This window comes from Paroedura picta, chromosome 11 (assembly GCF_049243985.1).
Source record: "Paroedura picta isolate Pp20150507F chromosome 11, Ppicta_v3.0, whole genome shotgun sequence".
NCBI lineage: Eukaryota > Metazoa > Chordata > Lepidosauria > Squamata > Gekkonidae > Paroedura > Paroedura picta.
Genome location: NC_135379.1, coordinates 3,413,593 through 3,435,826, shown reverse-complemented (window position 1 = coordinate 3,435,826; position 22,234 = coordinate 3,413,593). Strand labels below are relative to the sequence as shown.

The 22,234-nt window shown below is 49.4% G+C and overlaps 1 protein-coding gene across 1 annotated transcript; it reads left to right on the top strand.

Annotated features, from left to right (window-relative positions):
* The first annotated feature begins 384 nt into the window (after positions 1-384).
* On the top strand, positions 385-18,478 carry AQP1 (aquaporin 1 (Colton blood group)). Its single transcript, XM_077302897.1, has 4 exons — positions 385-933; positions 13,110-13,274; positions 13,801-13,881; positions 14,717-18,478. Exons 1-4 carry the CDS (start codon positions 544-546, stop codon positions 14,888-14,890), a joined length of 810 nt encoding a protein of 269 aa, XP_077159012.1. The 5' UTR covers positions 385-543; the 3' UTR covers positions 14,891-18,478.
* Positions 18,479-22,234: the final 3,756 nt, after the last annotated feature.

Below are 22,234 nucleotides of genomic sequence, written 5' to 3'. Positions count from 1 at the left end.
GGCCCATGAGCATGTCAAGAGAGATTTCAGCCCGTCCCTGGATAGATAAGAAAGTCTGAGAACAGCCTTCACTCCTGTCCATTTGCCAGATCTCGACTGCTGGGTGTCTGGGTGAGCATTCCCGCTATCTCCCTTCGAATGAGGATTTCTTTAAAAGGCTTTAAAAAAAAAGATACAGCTAGCAGCTAGCAGAGAGTTTGCTAAGGAGGATGGGGGGGGGAGGAGGATGGGGCGGGAGACGCCGAAGAGAGGGGGGGGGGGACTTGGCAGGCGACTGGCTCTGTGCTCCTCTCGGCATCCCTTTCCCCGTTCTTTCCTCCCTTTGCGGAACACCCCTTCCCTCCTCCAGACCACCCAAAGCCCTATAAATAAGCGGAGCGTTCGGCTTCTCCTCCAGACTTTCCAGGCAGGCAGCGTGTTCGGCAGGCAGGTGGCGGGTGACAAGCAGGCGAGGCCGAGGGGAGGGAGCCAGGCACCCAGAAGGGAAGCAGGGGAGAACCCGGAGGAGAGACGCGAAGCACCCAGGGGGGAGGAGAAGCTGCCATGGCCAGCGAACTCAGAACGAAGGCCTTCTGGCGGGCCGTGGTGGCCGAGTTCTTCGCCATGATCCTCTTCATCTTCATCAGCATCGGCTCGGCCCTGGGCTTCATGTTCCCCCTGCAGAGCAACACAACCACCCCGCGCACCCAGGACAACGTGAAGGTCTCGCTGGCCTTCGGCCTGGCCATCGCCACCATGGCCCAGAGCGTCGGCCACATCAGCGGGGCCCACCTCAACCCGGCCGTCACCGTGGGCCTTCTCCTCAGCTGCCAGATCAGCATCCTCCGGGCGATCATGTACGTGATCGCCCAGTGCTTGGGTGCCATTGTCGCCACGGCGATTCTTTTCGGGGTTACCAGCTCTCTGCCTAACAACAAACTCGGCCTCAACGAGGTAAGGCATTGCCCCAGCTGCTCTTCCCACTCCTTTCCCTTCTCCTGGTGCGTGCAGATCGGAACTCGGGGCTTCTGGCCTCTTGGCCGAATCTCTCTGAGCCGTCCTTCAGATCTGGTCAGGTTCGGTGCAAGGTTTTGGCGCAGGCAGGTGAAAGTGGCTTATGAGGGTGTTGACCGCTGGGGAGCCACGGTTGGGAGTCGTCCAGAGTTTCTTCTGCCAGGGGACGGGAGGTTGCCATCCCAGGGGTTGGCAAAGCAGGGGGCGGGGAGGAAGTTTCGGGCTGCCAACTTTTCTCCTGCCAGGGCTTTTGATTTTCTGCTTCCTACGTGGCTGTCAAAGGGACAGGGTCACTTCCAGAACAAAGTTGACAACTGTGTTTTGTCCAATCTTTTCCATCCTGGTTCTGCAAAGGGGACCCCACGGCGATGACATTACCTTTGAGAGTCTTCAAACATTTCCACATTCAATCTTTATTTTAGATCCGTTATTTCTATCCTACCTCCCCCCTCCCCCCCAACGGGGACCCAAGGTAGCTTACCTTCTTCTCCTCTCTCCCTTTTAATGCTCACAACAACTCTGTGAGGTAGGCCAGGCTGAGAGCGTGGGACTGGACCGAGGCGAGCCTCCATGGCAGACTGGGGATTCGAACCTAGCTCTCCTAGGCCTTGACCCTCTGACCAACACCCTGTGCTGGTCGGGTTCACGTGCTTTCAAGGCTGTGGAGACTGGCTGAATTTGAGCATGGAGCATTTCCCCAGTGGTGCAACCTTAACAGCTGCTTTCCTGCCTGTGATGCTGCACAAGCGTTGAATTTCCACCTGCCTGGTCTTTCAGGCATCGCTTCAGGAACTCTTTTACTGATGCTTTTTGGTTCCCTTTAATGGATGCGCTAATGACTGCCGCTCGCTCGAAACACAGAACCAGAGAAATGCATTTTTAAAAAGACGGGGAACGGCTGGCTCCATTTCTCTCCATCCGGCAGGTCATCCTGTCACCATTCTCTGCCCTGGCTTAACTCTTCTCTAATCGGGCTGTCTCACTGCAGTGAAGAGAGATTCAGTTGGGTCGCCGGGTTGGTCTGGAGCCACGGAACACAGTTCAAATCCTGCACAGGGTGCCTGATGTGGAGAGCAAGGGAAGGCGATTGTAAGATGCTTTGAGACTCCTTCGGGCAGCAGAAAGCAGGGTGCAAAAAAACAGCTTCCATTAGTTTGAAAAGGCAGCCGGGGTGGGGTGAGGGGCTGCCTTTGCAAGGCGGTGGAAGGCTGGGGAAGGGTGTGTGTGTTAGGCGTCATTATGTTGCTTCCCAATTCTGGCCACCTTATGAATTAGCGGCCTCTCGCTGACCCCCTTGCTTAGGTCTTGCAAACAGGGCCCACCCATCTCTTGCCCGGGCTTCCTCTTTCTCTGCTGCCTTCCAAGTATGAGAGCCACAGTTGAGTTATTTTAACTTCTCCGGAGAGGTCAGTCTTGATTTGATCGAGAGCTCACCAATTTGTCTTTCTTGGGGGTCCACGGAAGCCATGAAACTCACCCCCCATCCCACTTTCTTCCTTGGTGTCGTGGTTAAAAGCGGCAGCTTTGAAACTGCCAAGCGGGGTTTGATTCCCCCGCTCCTCTACATGCAGCCAGTTGGGTAACCGTGGACTAGTCACAGTCCCATTAGAGTCGTTCTCACAGAGCAGTTCTCACCGAGCTCTCTCAGCCCTACCCACCTCACTAGGTGTCTGTTGTGGGGAGAGGAAGGCAACGGTGTTTGTAAGCAGCTTTGAGATTCTCTCGGGCAGTGAAAAGCAGGGTATAAAAAGCAACTCTTCTTCTTCCTACCAACTTTTTTTCATTGCCCGACTTTCAAATGAGATGGGCCCTCATGCGCAGGCTAAACAATGCAGTAACCGTTTGTGAGCGGGTTTTACCTTTGCAAACCATGAAACCCAGCTGCAAAGGGCATCGAAAGTGGAAAGGATGTTATTTAGTGTGTGTGGAAACATGGCATGAATGCACTTGATCTGGGCCGCCAGCAACACATCCTGGCACTTAAGAATCTTTTCTAGCTCCTTCATGGGCTGCCCTTCTCCATCTCCTATTTCTTACTCGCCGTCCCCCTTTGGATTGATAACGGAGCCAAGGAACAGATCATCTCGAACACTTTCAGTTTCTTCATTGTCACTCTCAGAGTTTCCCTGCTGCTCCTCCACATGCAGCCAGATGGGTAACTTGGAACTAGTCACAGTTCTTTTACAGCTGTTCTCACCGAGCTCTCTCAGTCCCACTGCCTAACTGGGTGTCTGTTGAGGGAGAGGAAGGGAAAGGTGTTTGTAAACCTCTTTGGGTAGTGAGAAGCAGGATATTAAAACTCAGCCTGTGTTCTCCTTTTCCTTCTTGCTTGGGCCCTTTCTGCTTTAACCTCCCTCAGGGGTCACAAACTTTTCCACCTGTCACTGGCAGGTCTCAGAGCAGTAGCTGTGCGTTTCTTGCATTCTGCAGGGGGCTGGACTGGATGACCCCGGCGGTCCCTTCCAACTCCAGGATTCTATGCAATCCTTTCTTCCCTCTGTCTTTTTCCTATTGAGAAATCCACAGTCAAATTGCACCGCCCCCCCCCCCCCCAGCCCCGTTGCAGTGTTTGGAGGAGGCTATTCTCAACAGGAAAATGTCAGGAAAGAAAAACACCCCCGTCCCCCTTGTCTGACCTGCTATTGTTTCCTGCTTTACAAAAAGTCAGCCCCATAGCTGTCATTTGCAAAAGGGAAAAAATAAAGGTTGCATAAAATTAAAGGTGGAGAGGGGATACTGCAGGCAAACATGGGACTGTGGTTTGCTGGTGAGGGTGGGGTAGGGTGACCACATTCTCTCTGGCCGCCGGAGGGTGATGGGGGGGGGGGGTAGAGTTGCCAGACCCAAATTTGGGAAACTGGGAGATTTGGGGATGGAGCTTGGGAAGGACAGGGGCCGCTGTGGGTTACAAGGCCACCGAATTCACCCTCCAAAACATCCCTTTTATCCAGGGAATTGATCTCTGTAGCCTGGGAATGAGCCTCCAGGTCCCACCTGGAGGTTGGCTACCCCAGCCCTCTGGGCCCCCTCCCCCTCCCCCTCCCCCTCCCCCTCCCCCTCCCCCTCCCCTCTGGGGGAGCATTTTAACTTCTCAAGCTGTCCCCGCGGGACCTCCACTTGGGGGGAGCTCTTGTTACCGAAGTGGAGGAAATGTGTCCAGCCAGGCAATGGAGCTGGGAGGGTGACATTTATAAAGGGTTGCCAACCTCCAGGTGGGGCCCAGAGATCTCCCCGGAGGATGATAATTGACTGCAGAAATGAATTGCAGCTGGGAAAAAAACGGCTGCTCAAAGGAGCTGGGAACTCTGCAGCAGAGCAAACTGAGATGTCTCAGGAACTGAGATGGCCCAGGTGCGTTCTGGCTGTTCCCTCTGGCCAAAATCCAACCGAGCGGGAAGTAAAGTACCAGGACGCGTGTCCAAGTTGACGTGTTTAAGAGCTGGCTTTGACAGCCAAACTGAATTCCAGCCGCTGTCCAAAGCAGCTGTCCCGGTTACCTGAAAGCGCTTGGGCTGGGGCTGTCAAATAGAAACCGAATCACTCCCTCCGAAGCCACTGCCTGAGTGGAGTCACCCACGCAGCAGCCAAAAAGGACCGCAGGGACTCTCGTGCCAAGCGGCCCGGCCCCCCCAGAATGGCCAGCTGCCAGCAGTGTGGTCTGGCTTCCAAGAGTGTTGGCAACCAGGCTTCCCAGGCTGGGTTCTTGCTCAGGATCTGGGATTCCTCAGCGGGGAGACAGCTCTGAGCAATAAATTCCAGCAGCTGCCTGAGAGGGAGTCGTCCCTGAAACCACTGGCTCCCCTTACAGTGATTTAAAGCAGAAGGGGCTGGCCATGGGCATCAGTGGAAAGCCTGCCTGGGAACCCAGGATAAGACGGTGTGAGAGTTTTTAGCAGGGATGCCAGACTCCAGGTAGGGCCTGGGGATCTCCAGGAATCACAACTGATCTCCAGGATCAGTATCCTTGTAGGAAATGGTCACGTCTCAGGGTGCCCCAGCCCCCTTTGCTTTGAATATTGCTTCAGACCAAATTTGAGAGAGAGAGAGAGAGAGAGAGAGAGAGAGAGAGAGTAGACCGAATTGTGCATTATTCTTGCATGGAAGGACAAACCAGACTAAAATATTGCATTCTCTTGAGAGCGGAAAAACCCACGTTCTTAAGTAGCTCTCAGGACTAAGCTTTCGTTGCTGGCTGGCCTCAATATTTAATGCTCAGTTCTGCATCCCTCCTCCCATCCTGGGGCTGCACATCACTATTTTTACAGCTTCTAACTATATGATTAACTGTCCCTGAGGTCTTCAACATTTCCACAGCTGTGTAGGAACCTATGAATAACCCCGAACGAGGCCAAAATTGGGCAGGCCGCTGACTCTGGGGAGCTGTCTGTCTGGAGACCCAGTGGATTTAGCACTCCCGGCTTCGTTCGTTCCCACCATCTGCGAATCAGATATGCTGCTTTTAAATATGGGGTTTCTCATCTTAGCGTCTTCTCTTGCTGCCTGAAAACGCTGTAATGGCAAGTGTGCAAAAAATGTATTTCCTGCATCGATTTGCTGGGAGGGATTCCTTCCCTCCAGTTGCTGGGGAAACCTGATTTTGTGGCATTGGATGCAACTTTTTTTGGTTGCTATCTGTGGAAGGAGGGGCTGATGTGGTAAAGCTGGTTGCCGTGAGCGGAGAAAAGTGGGCTAAAATGCTTGCGGGTGTGTGCAGGTGCTGTCAAGTTACTTTGCTTTTGTTATCAGCATGCCTGGACACCGCGGGGCGCTAGATCACTCCGTGGGCCTCTGGGTCAGGGGTGGCCAAACTGGCTCTCCAGATGTCCATGGACTACAATGCCCATGAGCCCCTGCCAGCATGCTGGCAGGGGCTCATGGGCATTGTAGTCCATGGACATCTGGAGAGCCACAGTTTGGCCACCCCTGCTGTGGGTGTTGCCCCCTCAAATGGAAAGTCTTAATCGGGGAGATGCCCTCTGACCTGTCCTCTCTATCCCCCTCTGTCCTCTCACGCTCTCCTCATGGCCTTCCCTGGAGACGTTTGATCCTCCACGGCTGCTCTTCCCTGTCTCAGTCTCCTCCTGATTTCGGTTGTCCGAGTTACCGAAAACCTTTCGCAATCTCAAGTTCTTTATTCTGGACCTTAAAGTTGTGCTCCAATCAACACATGGGATCCCTTGCGCCCGTGGGTTCCTTCCACCTGTTGGGTTCTTCCTTGTAGCCCACTGGAGCAGGGGATCCTTCCAAGAAGCCCTGTTCTGTTGGGACCCGGCCAGACAGAAGCAACTGCCCCGTTCGTTGGAGAATTCTTTGCTTGTGTTGAGATACGCAAGATCTGTTGGGTGCCTGATTCAAGAGCATAAGATGACTGTCTTGCAGGGCTCATCGGAGGAGATACGGTGTTATCATATTCCAATTAGGCACTGCGTGATATTGTCAAATAATATTTTCTTCTATTTTGATTGGTTCAGCTGGAGACTTCCTGCTAGCTGATATTGTTCTACATGTAGTTTAAACCCATGACTGCAGGTCCTCTCCTCTGCTGCCAACAGGAACTGTTCTCTGTCCTCCTCTAAGTCAGTGGCAGTCAACCTGTGGTCCTCCAGATGTCCATGGACTACAATCCCCATGAGCCCCTGCCAGCGTTTGCTGGCAGGGGCTCATGGGAATTGTAGTCCATGAACATCTGGAGGACCACAGGTTGACTACCTCTGCTCTAAGTGACCACCTTTCAGATACTTCCAGAGAGCCCTCCTGTCCCCTCTCAGCCTCCTCTTCTCCAGGCTGGACATTCCCAAGTCCTTCCGCCTTTCCTCCCAGGGCTCGGTCCCCAGGCCCCGGATCATCCTCATCACTCTCCTCTGCCGCCTCTCCATTTTGCCCACATCTGCTTTGAAGCGAGCCCCCCCAGAACTGTATGCCGTACAGAAGAGAAGACAGCTTCTTGAGCACTTGGTCCCTAAAAGCAACCTTCAGACTATCCCGGCCCCCCGAAACGCACACACAGGATCTCCCTTTTGCTTGTCATATGCTCCTTGCTTGAGGTAAGAGAGGAGGCGGGGTTACCATGGCGATGGGCAGGGCAGCAGCTGGTGTTATTCGCAAACAGAGGAAAGAAGAGGAAGTTTATACAAGCCTGGATGGGTTTTGTAGGGGAGGCTGCAGTGGGAGGCGGTCCCAGTTGGCACGGGCAAAAAACAATACCGTAGAAGTTGGGAAGGGCCTTTCCTACCAAATGCTCTGTGGATAAATGATCCCTCGGGTTTAGGGTTGTGCGCTTTGGCCACTGAAGGGGCTGCCTGCTTTGGGCTGGAATGGCCACTTCAGGGACCCAAGCGCACAACCCTAAAGTCTCGGGTTCGAGTCATTGCTATGGCCAACCTCTGACTGTAGCCCAGTAGTTTGTAGATGGAGCAACTGGCCTGAGTCCTGACCTGAATGGCGCAGGTTGGCTGGAACTGGTCAGATCTTGGTAGCTAAGCAGTCCTGGTGAGTGCTTGGACGGGAGGCCACCAAGAAAGTCCAGGGTGCAAGCCAGAGGCAGGCCAGGGCAACCCACCTCTCAATGTCTCTCGCCTAGACAACCTCATGAGAAGTCACCATAAGTGGGTTCCAGATTTGGGCAAAAAATAAAAAATTCAGTCTGATCGGTCTCGTAAATTTTGCAGGGGGTTGGACTAGATGACCCTGGAGATCCCTTCCAACTCTGTGATTCTAGGATTCTAACACGGGCAGCCTGGACTGCCGACCCAACGCCTGGTGCCCCGATTCCTGCTTCTCAGCCGCCGCTCCTTCCATTACCCGGCCATTAAAGCCTCTGAGTAGCGTTTCCAGACTCCATCAGCCCCGACGGATGCATTCATTTCCCCCAAGAGCCCTGCGGGATCAGTAATGAGCACAGCCACGTCTGTTGTCTGGAAGACAGATTGCCTCTCTCTGCGGAAACAAGGAAGCCAGACTCTTCTGCAGGCTCCCTAAGCTCATCTGGGCAACACTTTTCCAGACAAGCCATTAGAGCGCAGGGGTCCCCAATGTGGCCACCGAGGGCGCCCACCGAGTGTTTTTAGGAAGTGGGCGGGGCCAGGTAGGGCTTTTGATGGGCCGCGCAGAATTTGACAGTGGTGTTGGCTCCAGTGCTGCAAGGAGGCCCATGGGGATCCTTGCCGGGCTAGCGGATCCTTCCCGCTGGGTGCGCCAAGCCGAGAGCCATGGTGACCACCAAAGGGAAGGTGGGGCCTCAAAGCAATATGCCAAGCTTTCCTGAGAAGCCTCCTGGCGCTGCCTGTTTCTTTCAAATCGCCCTCCTGATTTATTCCCAAATGTTTTCGGCCACTCCAAGAAAGGTTTCCCACAGGGAAGACGGACTCGAGGGGACAATTCAGCCCTGAACCAAAAGCTCATCGAAATGGGACGATTTGTCGTCTCCTGTGGTAATCGACGTTTTATAACCTTTAGGCTCGGATAAATGTGACTGCCGGTCTGGTGTTTTCGGGATTTTTTTGTCTTAATCCTGCTTTGGAGTTATCAGAGCTACGAAGGCCAGGGCCTCACCTGCTGGTGCTTAGGAAAGGTTTACTGTCATTAAAGGGCTAGTTTTGAGAAGTAGCAGAGGAATAAAAGTGGGTCTCTTCCCAAACTAAACCAGGACCTGTGCGACACAATGTCCTGGACGTACCAATTCAAAGAATTATAATGAATTCTGAAAAATTCATGACCATCTAGCCCAACCCCCTGATCAATGCAGGATCAGCCTAAAACATCGCTAAAGGAGTGTGATGTACACCACCCTGAATTGGGAGGGCAGTATAGAAATTTAACAAAAACAAACAACAAACAACTACTACTACTAACAACAAACAGCTACTACTACTACTACAAACAACAAACGACAACAACAACTACTACAAACAACAAACAACTACTACTACTACTACAAACAACAAACAACAACTACTACTACAAACAACTTCTACTACAACAACAAACAACAAACAACAAACAACAAACAACAAACAACTACAACAACAGCTACTACTACTACTACTACTACTAGTAGTAGTAGTAGTAGTGGTAGTGGTAGTGGTAGTGGTAGTTTTGGCCCATTGTGGTGAGACAAATTCCTGGAGGAGGGGTCCCTCAGTGGCTACTAGACATGTAACTAAAGGTGAACCTCAATATCCACAGGCAGGTGATCCCTGAACCTGCCAGGGGAAGGTATTGGTGGTTGGCAGCCGGTTGGTTTCAGCACCCTGAAGAGGCAGAATAGAAATACTCCAAGGCAATAAGCAAGACTCACTTGTCAAAGACCAGAGGAACTGACTAGTCCGGCTGTGGGGAATGTAAATTGATGGTCTTTTACTAACCCTGATCAATCATTTATCTTTAGAGAGGCCCTTAATGGTGCTTTTCACTTGTGGTTTTGCTACAGGTGCATCTCTAAAGATTTGTTTTTTAAAAGTGCACCCTTTAGACAATTTGATATGCAGTTTTAATTATACAGGCACTTTGGGATTGTTCCTTGGAGTGCTTTGGCATTTTGAGGAAGGAGAAAGGCAAGAACACAGGGGCTGTGGCTCAGTGGCAGAGCCCCTGCTTGGCATGCGGAAGGTCCCAGGTTCAATCCCCGGCATCTCCAGTTAAGGAGCGGGTCCTGGGAAATGTGGTCAAGAGAGCAGAGTTTTGACTTGTCACAGAAGTATAGTGCAAAGAAGGCAAACTTATACATGTTCAAGTAGATCCAGTTTGTGTTTTCAGGTTGCAATCGAAAGGAAGAGAGAAAAACTTACCGTAATCTAAAGGAGTCGGTTTACAAGTGGCCATCTTGTCTGGCATCATGTGGGTGGGAGTATGTGGGCATCGACAACAATAATTTCAAAAAGTGGGATCCAGTTGAGATGACATTAAGAAGAAGAAGAAGAAGAAGGAGAAGGTGAAGGAGGAGAAGGAGAGGGAGGAGAAGAAGAAGACGAAGATGAAGAAGAATTGTGCCTCAACTGAACCTCAAGGCAGGGATATAGTCGTCCATTTTGTAATAACTGCATGCATTTTTCATATAGTTGGTGGTTTTAACTTGGTATGTGGAGAATTTAAACCCTGAGGCCTTTATATTTCAGTTTCTTTAACCTTTGAGTTCTTTATTCATGTTCTTGGGTTGTGTGTAATCCGTCCCCTTACATTGATACACCTGACCCGGTCGCCTGTACTCCTGCCAGAAATGAGAGCCAGCCTGGTGCTGTGGTTGAAAACCAGTTTGGATTCCCCGCTCCTCCTCCACATGTGGCCAGCTGGGTGACCTTGGGCCAGTCTCAGTTCTCTCAGGACTCTCTCAGCCTCACCTGCTTCTAGGGTTGCTAGTTCTGGATTGCGAACTGCCAGGAGACTTTGGGGGTGGAACTGGGAATGGGAGGGATTTGGGGCAGGGAGAAACCTCAGTGGAGTCTAAAGCAATGAGGTCCATCTTTCAAAGCAGCCATTTTCTCCAGGGGAAGTGAACTTGGTTGCCTGGAGAGGAGTTGTAAAACTGAAGAAGGGTAGGTGACAATAAGCTGCTTGGGGCTACAAAAACCCAGCTCTCCTTGTCATCTGGAGGGCAGGCGTAATTCTGGGAGGTTTCCAGACCAGACCCAATGGTTAGCAATCCTATTTATATAGCCACGCTGCAAGAACAGCCGTAAGAGAACAGTGATTGGTCTAAGGTTACCCAGTTTGGCTGCTTGTGGAGGACTGGGGAATCAAACCCCAGAATACAGGCCGCCAATCTTTAACCACTACACCAGGGGTAGTCAAACTGCGGCCCTCCAGATGTCCATGGACTACAATTCCCATGAGCCCCTGCCAGCTGGCAGGGGCTCATGGGAATTGTAGTCCATGGACATCTGGAGGGCCGCAGTTTGACTACCCCTGCACACCATGCTGCCAAATAACAAAGCACGTTGTAGTGTAGACATGCACCTGGGACACATCCATGGATGGCAATATTTTTGTTCTTTTTTTTTGGACTCCCGTAACTGCAAGATAGCTGGAGATTCTTTTTGGAAAAGAAAGGGAGTCACAAGTTAAGACACGAAAGTCCAAACATTCTTAAAAAGCTCCCGAACGCTGAAGACATCAAAAAAGAGTTATCTCCCGGAAATTAGACTGGAAACGCAAGAGAGGGGTGGTTTCCTTTCAAGCCCCATTTCCTGCACATTCCCCGACTCCAGCTTGGCCTTGAGATCGATTCAACGTGTCATTGAAACGCATGGGTTTTGCTCCTTGTAAACACCCAAGGCTTGCCAGATGAGACAACTTCTGCCCGGCAGGGAATTTAATCTTTGAAAAGAATCTCCTGGACAAAAACAAATGTGTGGACTAGTCTTTGAGTGCAGCCTTTGTCTTGAACCATTGCGGAGAGGGGTTTGGTACATTCCCTATAGGTTGCATTTTTTAATTTTAAAAAAATGCAGAATTAAAACACAAAGCGTCATGTAAACCGAAAGGGCATGAGCTCGTCGCTCAAGATATTGTGCCTTGGTCTACAATACAGCTTGTGCAGCATTGTCGGGGGTCACCAAATTCCGCAGCGCCTTTAAGACCAAGCTCTTCTACCAGGTGTCTGGTTGAAGACAGGGCGATGGGTGACCCCTAACTGCCCCCCTAAACTATCTAATTAGGAAGGGGGCTTGAAGCTGATGAGAGCCATTGGTGGGCGGCTGTAAATCTACAGATTTGAAATTACAAATTGCTGTTTGTTTGTTTGTTTTGTTCCTTTGTTCACTCACTCACTCACTCACTCACTCACTCATTTATTTATTTATTATATACCGCCCTACCCAATGGCTCAGGGCGGTTTACATGAAACAAGAAGTGATACAGTTAACTATAGTAATAACAAGGTGATAAGAACAATAGCATTAACATGATTACAACAATAGAGCCTCTTGTGGCATAGGGTGGTAAGGCAGCCAACATGCTGTCTGAAGCGCTGACCATGAGGCTGGGAGTTCGATCCCAGCAGCCGGCTCAAGGTTGACTCAGCCTTCCATCCTTCCGAGGTCGGTAAAATGAGTACCCAGCTTGCTGGGGGGTAAACGGTAATGACTGGGGAAGGCACTGGCAAACCACCCCGTATTGAGTCTGCCAAGAAAACGCCGGAGGGCATCACCCCAAGGGTCAGACATGATCCGGTGCTTGCACAGGGGATACCTTTACCTTTACCTTTAATGACAACAATAGCATCAAAGGAATGGGGAAACTGGAAAAAGCATCAGTTCAACTCATCCTGAGGCCCAGTGGGTTGGATGGATTTGCAGTGGTTGTCGCAGGAGGGGGGCTTGGGGGCCAATGGGAAGCCGTGGTTCAAGCTGACCTCAACCAAATGCCTGGTGGAGGAGCTCCCTTTTGCAGGCCCTGCGGAACTGTTTTAACTGTTCACTGTTAATTTTACTTAATTGTTATGTATTTTGTTGTACTCAACACCGGTCACAGTGTTCACAGCCCTGAGGCAGGAATTGCTGAGAGGAGGGGCTATAAAATCAAATGAATAAATCAAATAAATATCGGGTGCTTTCCCTGTGCTTTCTTCCTCTTTTGAACATTGTATTAGTTTTCGCTGATAACATAGAAAGGACAAAGAATAGAACAAAGACATCAGATTGCTACAAAATCCACCTTACCGCTCTAGCCTAATACACTGCGGCACCCAAAGTCCAAATACGATGTTTCCGAAATTCTTCCGCGGTCTTCTAATTCTGGGCTCTTGCTGGTCTTACCGTGGCTGTAGCAGGAAAAAAGCAGCTCCTTGGCCTCCCCACGCAAATTCATAGGGAAGAAGCTTAACAACCTATATTCAGGATTAAGCGGAAATTTAATTTTTAACATCTTTTCTAACACAGCATGAATTTTAATCCAGAATTTTTTAACCTAAAAAAAAAATAACTCAGACATTCCAATGACCTGCTTCCCCCCCTGAACTTTCCTTTTTTTGTGACATAATTTCTCATTAAAGAAAAAAATGTAAGGAGTATTGCCGCCCGGTCTGTCAGAGGCCCTCTAGCTTCGTGGCTTGGTCCTCCACCCTGCCCAGACCATTGAGGTGAGAAATCATTTGACTTCTTCATCATCTCCTTTCCTTACAGCTGTCAAAAGGCATCAATGCAGGGCAAGGCCTGGGCATTGAAATCTTTGCCACCCTGCAGCTGGTGCTGTGCGTGCTGGCGACCACGGACCGGAGGAGGACGGACATCTCGGGATCGGCTCCCTTGGCCATTGGTCTTTCTGTGGCTTTGGGTCATCTTCTTGCGGTGAGTCAAACCTCTAACAGGGTGGGTGGGTGGTTGCGGTCTGAGGTTCTCCAGATGAAAAAGGATATTCAAAGGATTTTGTTGAGAGCCCAGCCCTTCAGGAGGCCATGCTGAGAAGAGGCTGTCATGGGCCCAAGTCCTACATTGGTGTCAAGTCTGCTCCTTCCTTCCTTCCTTCCTTCCTTCCTTCCTTCCTTCCTTCCTTCCTTCCTTCCTTCCTTCCACCCATCCATCCATCCATCCATCCATCCATCCTTCCACCCATCCATCCACCCATCCATCCATCCATCCATCCTTCCACCCATCCATCCACCCATCCATCCATCCACCCATCCATCCATCCATCCATCCATCCATCCATCCATCCATCCATCCATCCATCCATCCATCCATCCATCCATCCAATTAGTGGCTGTTTTGCTAGGCATGGGAGCTGTTCCCCCCCGTATGGGAGCATCTTGCAACATGTCTCGTTTCTGGTGGAACGTGTGCCCTTTCCTAATTGTCCTTCCATTGCCTCTCACAGATTGACTACACCGGTTGCGGGATTAACCCCGCCAGGTCTTTCGGCTCGGCTGTGGTGACAAGTAAATTTGCTGATCACTGGGTAAGTTTACCTTTACCTTTAGGGTAAGTTGTTCGGTGGAAAAGGCAGATCTTAACTCAAATGGACTCAGCCTTAAACACTTTTTCTTCTAAGAAAATTGAATAAATCACATGTGATGGGACCAGTTAGGGTTGCCAACTCTGGGCAAGGAAATCACTGGAGATTTGGGGGTACAGCCTATGGGTTTGAGGCTACCACAGCCCGGACAGGTGAGATCTGTCCTCCTGACTCCTCTCCGGGTTAGTTAATCTTTTAAAACATGTATATATATATTTAAAAATCAAATCCTCCCCCAACAGGAGTACCCCCTCCCCCAACTGGCGTAACCCTGGGGTTGCTGGTAACCCTGGCTGAAAATGCCTGCTCTATGGTAAAGCTATAGGATACAATCCTTTGAACAGGGACTTGCTTCACACATTGGAAAGAATCATAGAATCCTAGAGTTGGAAGGGGCCATAGAGGCCATCTAGTCCAACCCCCTGCTCAACGCAGGATCAGCCCTAAGCATCCTAAAGCATCCAAGAAAAGTGTGTATCCAACCTTTGCTTGAAGACTGCCAGTGAGGGGGAGCTCACCACCTCCTTAGGCAGCCTATTCCACTGCTGAACTACTCTGACTGTGAAAAACTTTTTCCTGATATCTAGCCTATATCGTTGTATTTGAAGTTTAAACCCATTACTGCGTGTCCTCTCCTCTGCAGCCAGCAGAAACAGCATCCTGCCCTCCTCCAAGTGAAAGGGAGCCTTCGCACCCGTGTCACAGAGGTCTGCTCACACACGGAATCGGCATTTCTCTGTCCCCTCCTACACCCAACACCGCTCTCATTCTCTTTCAGATCTTTTGGGTTGGCCCCATCATCGGCGGCGTCAGCGCCTCCCTCATCTACGACTTCATCCTGGCTCCCAGGACCAGCGACTTCTCCGACCGCATGAAAGTTTGGACCGGCGGGCAAGTGGAAGAGTACGATCTCGATGCTGACGACTCTCGGGTGGAGATGAAGCCAAAATAAAGGAGACTGGGAAGAGGGGGGAAAAGCAAAGCAAAAAAAAAATCAAAACAAAAAAACCCTTATCCCAATTTTTGGAGATTTGTATCAGTATTATAGACTCTTTATCAAACAAGAAGCAATTCTTCCAAATGGCTTTATAAGTCACTAGGGTTTTCTTTCTCTCTCTCTTTTTTCTTGCTGGCCTTGTGATCTTGGTGGCTTCGCAGTAAGAACAATATAGGGTCAACGTTAGTTTATTTTGGGGTGAGAGCTCAGGAGATCTGCATGAATGGCCTTGAAACCCAGGTTCAGGTTTCTCTATCCAAAGAGACTGGCTTCTCCCAATAGGTATCGATGTGGGAGGAGAATGTCCATGTGACCAGCCAAAAATGGAGGCTAAAGAATTGCTTATAAGGGATACCTCTGGGATCAATTTCAGGTCCACATTTCTGAAATGACAAAAGGGGCTGGATCCAGTGGAACAGGTGATCATCTCCAAAATTTCCTGGGCCATGATGTTCCCTAGAAAGAGAGCCAGGCTCCAGAAATGTATTTGAGCACGTAAATTGACCCTGTGCAAGGGGTTAGACTCCATAATAAAGTCAGCACCACCTGGCTGTGGAGCACATATGAACAGCCTGAATCAGACCAAAGTAGGGTGTTGACTTTCAAACGGTGGCTGGAGATCTTCTGGGATTACAGCTGGTCTCTGGGTTCCCGTTCCCCTGGAGAAAATGGCTGCCACGGAAGGTGGACTCTATGGCCTTATACTCTATTGATGTCCCGCCTCTCCCCCAAACCCCACCCTCCCCAAAATCTCCAGGTATTTCCCAACCTAGGCCTGGCAACTCTAGACCCGAGGACCATAAAATCTAGCCTTTTGGCATCACTTTAATCACATGCAGCACCCTTGGAAATAGCCAGAGAGAGGTTTGAATAATGATAGCCTTTCTTGCGACTGGAAATTATGTCTCCTATATTTTCGAATGAATGTATTTACCTACCTTATGTCTGTATTAGGCAGGTGAGCAGGTCAGATTAACTCAGGGTCTCGGTCTGGCCAATCAAACGCCAGTTAGGTATTTGTTGCAAGAGGCTTCCAGCGACATGGCAACCAAGAACCAATACGAGTCTTGAGACAAAGATTCCTGAGGGTTCCCCCACCCCCCTGTGCATTTGACCAGGGAGGGGCCCCAGATTTGTGTCTGCAGACCACCTTGGTTAAGATTGCCAAGTCCCCCAGCCACAGGTGGAGTATGGGGAGTAGGGTTGCCAGATCCAGTTTGGACAACTCCTGGAGATTTGGGGATGGAGCCAGGTGAGGACAGTGGGGTCCAAGTCCATCATCCAAATCAACCATTCTCTCCAGGGGAACTGATCTCTGTAGTCTGGAGATGAGCTGGAATTCCGGGGGATCCCCAGGTCTCACAGAGGGTGACATCCCAATATCTTGGTGGGGTGTGCCATCAAACACATCACAGCTCATGAGCTATAAGCTTTATTCTCATTTATATCAATCAACATTTGTCTTCGCAGTGTACCATAGATATACAAAATTGCCAATCCTCCGGCACGTTTACATTTAATGTATAATTTCCTGTATATACCCTTCGGTGTACCCATTGCATAAAGGCAGAAGAAAGGTGTCACTAAACATCAGAATGAAAGACCTGAAACAGAAACAACAGGCTGTACGCATTTTAAATTCAGCAATGCTTCAAAACTGGACTCGTTGACTTTCCTTTTCGCACCTGGCGAATTTTCGTCACAACAGTCCTTTGACGAATATTTCACATGAGTGACTCTGTCTTGTGCCCAGGCTAGCCTGATCTCCTCTAATCTTGGAAGCTAAGCAGAGTTGGCCCTGGTAAGGACTTGGATGGGAGACCACCAAGGACATTGATGATTGCTACACAGAGGCAGGCCATGGAAAACCATCCGTGAACATCTTTTGCCTTGAAATCCCCAGGAGGTCACTCTAAGTGGACACGGACTAAATAGATCTTCCCTCCACCCCCATGTTGTGTGTTAAATGAATATTAAGGCAAAACCAATGATTTTGCACTTTCCCCTTCCCCCATCCCCTAAAGCAGGGGTAGTCAAACTGAAAGAACTAAATGAGGCAGACCCTAGACCAGAAGACTCTGCCTACTAACAACCGGATGAGAACCCACAACTGTCTTATAGTTTAGTTCTCCCTTTTGCTCACCCTCATCTCTCCCCAATCTCTCTGCTTTTGATTGCTCAAGCATTTACTATGCAAATACAACCCCCTCCCCCATTTTGCTGGCTAATACTGGGAAATTCAGGGACAACATAGCACAAAGGAATATCCTAAATGGGCACAATATTTAAACCTCCGTACCTAGAAACTCTTTTGCATTGTTAGACCCAGGGCGTGAGTCCTTTTATTTCTGTTTAGAACAACGAATGGCTTTTGTAAGATTATGTGACGAAACCACTCCTCAGATTTTAAAAAGTGGGTTGAATCTAACATGTTGTATTTAGAGGATGGAATCCCCACCTTCCGAGATCTGGCAGTTTGAGCTTGCCTGGGCTTTTCAGGTCAGGGTGGTCTCGAATAGACAGGGAAATAGACAGGTGTTTCAAGAACCACGGGATCTAGTCATTCAAGTTGGAGATGCCAGGAAAATCAAGACCTGCCACGTAACCTTATATAAACGGAATGGATAACAAACATGGCTGTTTTGCTCAAATTCGCTTTGGCCTTCCATGGAGTCAGTTTGCACATGTGTAGTGGTTAGGAGTGCGGACTTCTAATCTGGCATCCCAGGTTCGATTCTGCGCTCCCCCACATGCAGCCAGCTGGGTGACCTTGGGCTCGCCATGGGTCTGATAAAACTGTTCTGACCGGGCAGGAATCTCAGGGCTCTCTCAGCCTCACCCACCTCACAGGGTGTCTGTTGTGGGGAGAGGAAAAGGAAGGCGACTGTAAGCCACTTTGAGACTCCTTTGGGTAGGGAAAAGCAGCATATAAGAACCAGCTCTTCTTCTTCTTCAGTAATCTCAGGGCTCTCTCAGCCTCCCCTCCCTCACAGGGTGTCTGTTGTGGGGAGAGGAATGGGAAGGTGACTGTAAGTTGCTTTGAGCCTCCTTCGGGTAGGGAAAAGCGGCATATAAGAACCAACTCTTCTTCTTCTTCTTCTTCTTCTTCTTCTTCTTCTTCTTCTTCTTCTTCTTCTTCTTCTTCTTCTTCTTCTTCTTCTTCTTCTAAATACACCGTCAGACCCGAGGGCGGATGGGGAAAGAAATGTGCAGACATAGACTAACAGTCCACCGCCTCCTAAAGCATATACCAAGGAATCTTTCGGTTCATCTGGACCTCTATGGATGTGACGGCTCGTACATTCTGACCACTAGTGGACAAGGTAGTCCTAGGAGATGCAAAGGGGGGGGGGATTTCCAAGCCATTCAGGGTGTGGATCAGTAAACAAAACAAGGGGGGAAATCCAAGAAGTAGAAAAGGTTCTCAATCCCTTGCATTTGTTTTGATACAATACTGCGCTCATGTAAATATGTCATGATTGGACTTGCCTGTGGACTTTCAAAAACACACACACAATAAAATGTTGTTTTGTTGTGCTCGTATTCCTGAAGTCAGCCTTCCGAATGCTGGGGCTGCCTCCGAAGAGTTTCATTTATTCTGCTAAAATAGGGCATTGAGGCTGAGGGCAGAGGCAGGGGTAGTCAAACTGCGGCCCTCCAGATGCCCATGGACTACAATTCCCATGAGCCCCTGCCAGCACGCTGGCAGGGGCTCATGGGAATTGTAGTCCATGGGCATCTGGAGGGCCGCAGTTTGACTACCCCTCGCATAGAGGCTGAGGCCTTCTTCCGATGTTACCTCCTGCCTCTGGGATTCAAAGGATTAACGCCTCTGAATGTGGAGTTTCCCCTCAGCCACCATTCCCCTTTGGAAGCTGCTTATTCCTGCGGCCTTCAGGACATCCCCCCGGCAGCAAAACCCACCTTTTAATTGCTCTCTGTGTAAAGCAGTACTTCCTTTTGTCTGTCCCGAACACCCTGCCCACCAGCTGCATTGGATGTCCTCAAGTTTCGCTTTGCCAGGAGAGGAGCTTTCCTGAGTGAAGCCCAAAGGAGGCTCTTAAAGTCTTAAGGATGCATTTCAAAGGGTTATTGTTGCTCCGGCATCCTGGAGCAGGGAGAGCGGTTACAAAACAATGCCGGCCGAGGGGGCCAAGACCAAGACATTATTTTCTGTTCCTGCAAGACAGAGCTTCAATTCCGCTGCACGAGAAGACCATATCATGTTATTAATAGCATATAAAGTGGTTTTAAGATATCACTTCCTCTGTACTTGAAATCATGGGCCAGGGGTACAGGCAGACTTTTTGAAATTTAAAATAAATATTTATATTCTAATTCCTGTGCCAGGAAGAAGTAGGAGGAGAGCTGTTTTTTAATACCCCACTTTGAACTCTAAAGCTTCCACCTTGAATAAATCTTTGTTGGTCTTAAAGGTGCCCCTGGACTCTGGTTTTGTTTTGTTTTCCTATTGGTGGCATCTCTGCGTATGAAGCAGTGTACATGCACACAAATGCCCGTAGCTAGAATTAAATTTTGTTGGACTTAAAGGTTCCACTAGAGTTGAATGTTGGTAAATTTTGGATAGCCGAAGGGAAACCAGGCCAAGTCAAATGCTTCAGCCACCCAGCTGTGGCCTAATTTCTCTGGCCCCCGCTGCAGTCAGGGAGGCTGGCCACTTTGAAAGAGACCCCCCTCCCTCCCCAAAAAGGCCTTTTGTGAGGTCGACATTTTTGAGTCGCCAAGAAGCCTTGACTTTCCTTCAGAGCTGAGAATGCTGAATGCTTCCTCGGAACTGAATGTGTTCTTGACTCCTTCACAATAAAACCTCTTTTTAGCTTCTCTCTCCCCCCCCCCTTCTCTAAATTGCTGGCAACTTTTTTTTCTTCTCCCTGAAACCTTTTCTGGCAGCCATTCGGGGAGATTGCCAGAGGGGTTGGCTTCGAGTCAGTCCCAATCTCCCCCCCCTCCTTTCTTTTAAAAAATTCTCCAGAGAGGAAGGATTTGACTCCCTTGACATTCAAAGGAGAGAAAAGAATCCGAGTTCAAACAGCTGCTGTCCACCTCAGGACCTCAAGAGCTTCCAGATCGTTAACGTGTTGGTTTCTGCACATGATTTTGATGTTTTGTGACCTTTTTTTGTCAGTGATAAAAATATTCGAAATAATAAGAGATTTAGCCTGGAGATCAGTTGGAATTTTGGGAGATTTCTAGCTGGGGCTGCCAGCTCTGGGATGGGAAATACTTTGGGGGCGGAGCCAGGAGTGGGCGGGATTTAGGGTGGGGAGGGGCCTCAGTGGTGCATAATACTATGGAGTCCACCCTCCAAAGCAGCCCTTTCCCCCAGGGGAACTGATCTCTATAATCTGGCATATGGGTTGTAATTCAAGGGGATCCACAGGTCTCACCTGGGAATTGGCATCCCTGTTTCTAGCTCTTACCTAAAGGCTGGCTGGGCTACCTTCTCCCTTATATTGGACACTCTACTTGGTTGCCCCATAGTCAGAGCTCTGCAACAAGTTCTTTCTAGGCATCTAAAATGCCCCCGATGCTTTTTCTAGGCCCTAATGCTGAGCAGGGACAGGGGGGCATGTGACATCACCAAGAGCACAGGTGTCACTATATCACTTCCGGGTACAAACAGGAAATGGGAACGAGTAGCTCTAGGAATGGACAGCAATTGCTAGAAATTGCTCCGGTGATTGCTAGAGGTGCCCATTGCCGCTTTCCAGTTGTACCAGGAAGTGACATGCTGGCTCTAGGGTGGTAAGCTCTGGGGTGGGAGGGACCTGGAGATTTTGAGGGTGGAGCCTGGGGAGGTAGGAGGTTGGGGAGGGGCAAAACCTTGATGGGGTATAATGTCGCCCAGTTCACACTCCAAAGCAGCCGCTTTCTTTTGGGGGAAATTATCCCTGTTGCCCAGAGATCAAGTCTAATTCTAAATCATTTCCAGGCCCCCTCTGGAAGCTGACAATGCTTTTCACAGTCGCCATGAAGACTGAAGAATTCTGAAGTTGTATTGAGGCTCAGGAAGTCAAAGCAGTGGATGGCCAAGACCTGATTTCCCCTTCCAAACGGTCTGAGTCCAACCAGCCATCCCTCTTTCTGATATTGCTTTTGTTAAGTCAAGGTCTTATCATGAGCTGACCGTGAGCGTCACCTTCCATTTTCCCGTCATTGTCACGCTCCTCGGCTTGACGTTGATTTGGCTCTCTGCCTCTGTATTCAAGAGTCTCCAAGGAGGAAATGTCTTTCGGTACATTAATCCTGTTGGCAGAGTTTAAATATGCAAGAGAAGTAGAGCACCATGCTGCTTAAAGGAATACAACAGTTTATCAAGAAGAGAAACAATGTTGTATAGGAAAAAAAAGGAGAGAGACAGTCTGGTCTACCTGTCTAACCGTTGATCTACATTCATTCCTTCTGTTCTGGTGGCAAGCAGGGAGGAAGTGTGCTCAAAGGAGCAGGAAGTGTCCCGTTGAGGACACAGGAGGAGACGATTTGAAAAATAAGTATGCTAAACATGAATCTCTCCAATGCCCCCTGTAAGATAGTCTTAATATGCTTTTGAATCACGCACACTACAAATACAGTACTATAAGTCCTAAGATTCTAAGAATGGAGCCACTGATGTGAAATACTTGCTTGCAACACATATTTGTGTAGGGATTAACATTGTCCAAAGTGACTTTGCTCTTTGTGGGCTGCCAAAAAGATAAATAAGTGGGTTCCACATCAATTGTTGCCTGAAGTCTCACTAGAAGCTCAAAGGATTCCACTGAAGCAATCGTAGTTTGGTCACATGGATGGATGGATGGATGATTCTAGGGTGGGGGGAGTTCTCAGTGGGGCCACCAGGCCAAGGATTCCCATCCCCAGTTTACTGAGCAGAAGCAGGAAAATTGGTAGAGAAACTATGGTTTTCCATAGAGTTTCTGGAAATTCCTAGAGTCACCCTACATCACTCTTTGGTTTTCCACTGAAGTGGCATAGTGCCACATAGGACATTGTGACCCGCCCTTTGCCCTCCCCCAAGCTTCCCAGGCACAGACTGGCATCCCCAAGCCATCCATGGACCAAGTCCTTAAAGAGAAAGTAACCTGTCAGTCTGCATGATGTACAGATTCACATTAAATCCTCAAGAATCACTGCCTGAAGGCCCTGATTATACCTCTTAGTTTGTGGTAGTGTTGACAGTAACATTTGACCAATATGCAACATAAGATGCTTGAGAAACCTAAAACTTTGCACTGGAGAGCTCACATCAACCACACACAGGGGGATGAAAGGAAAACTGGT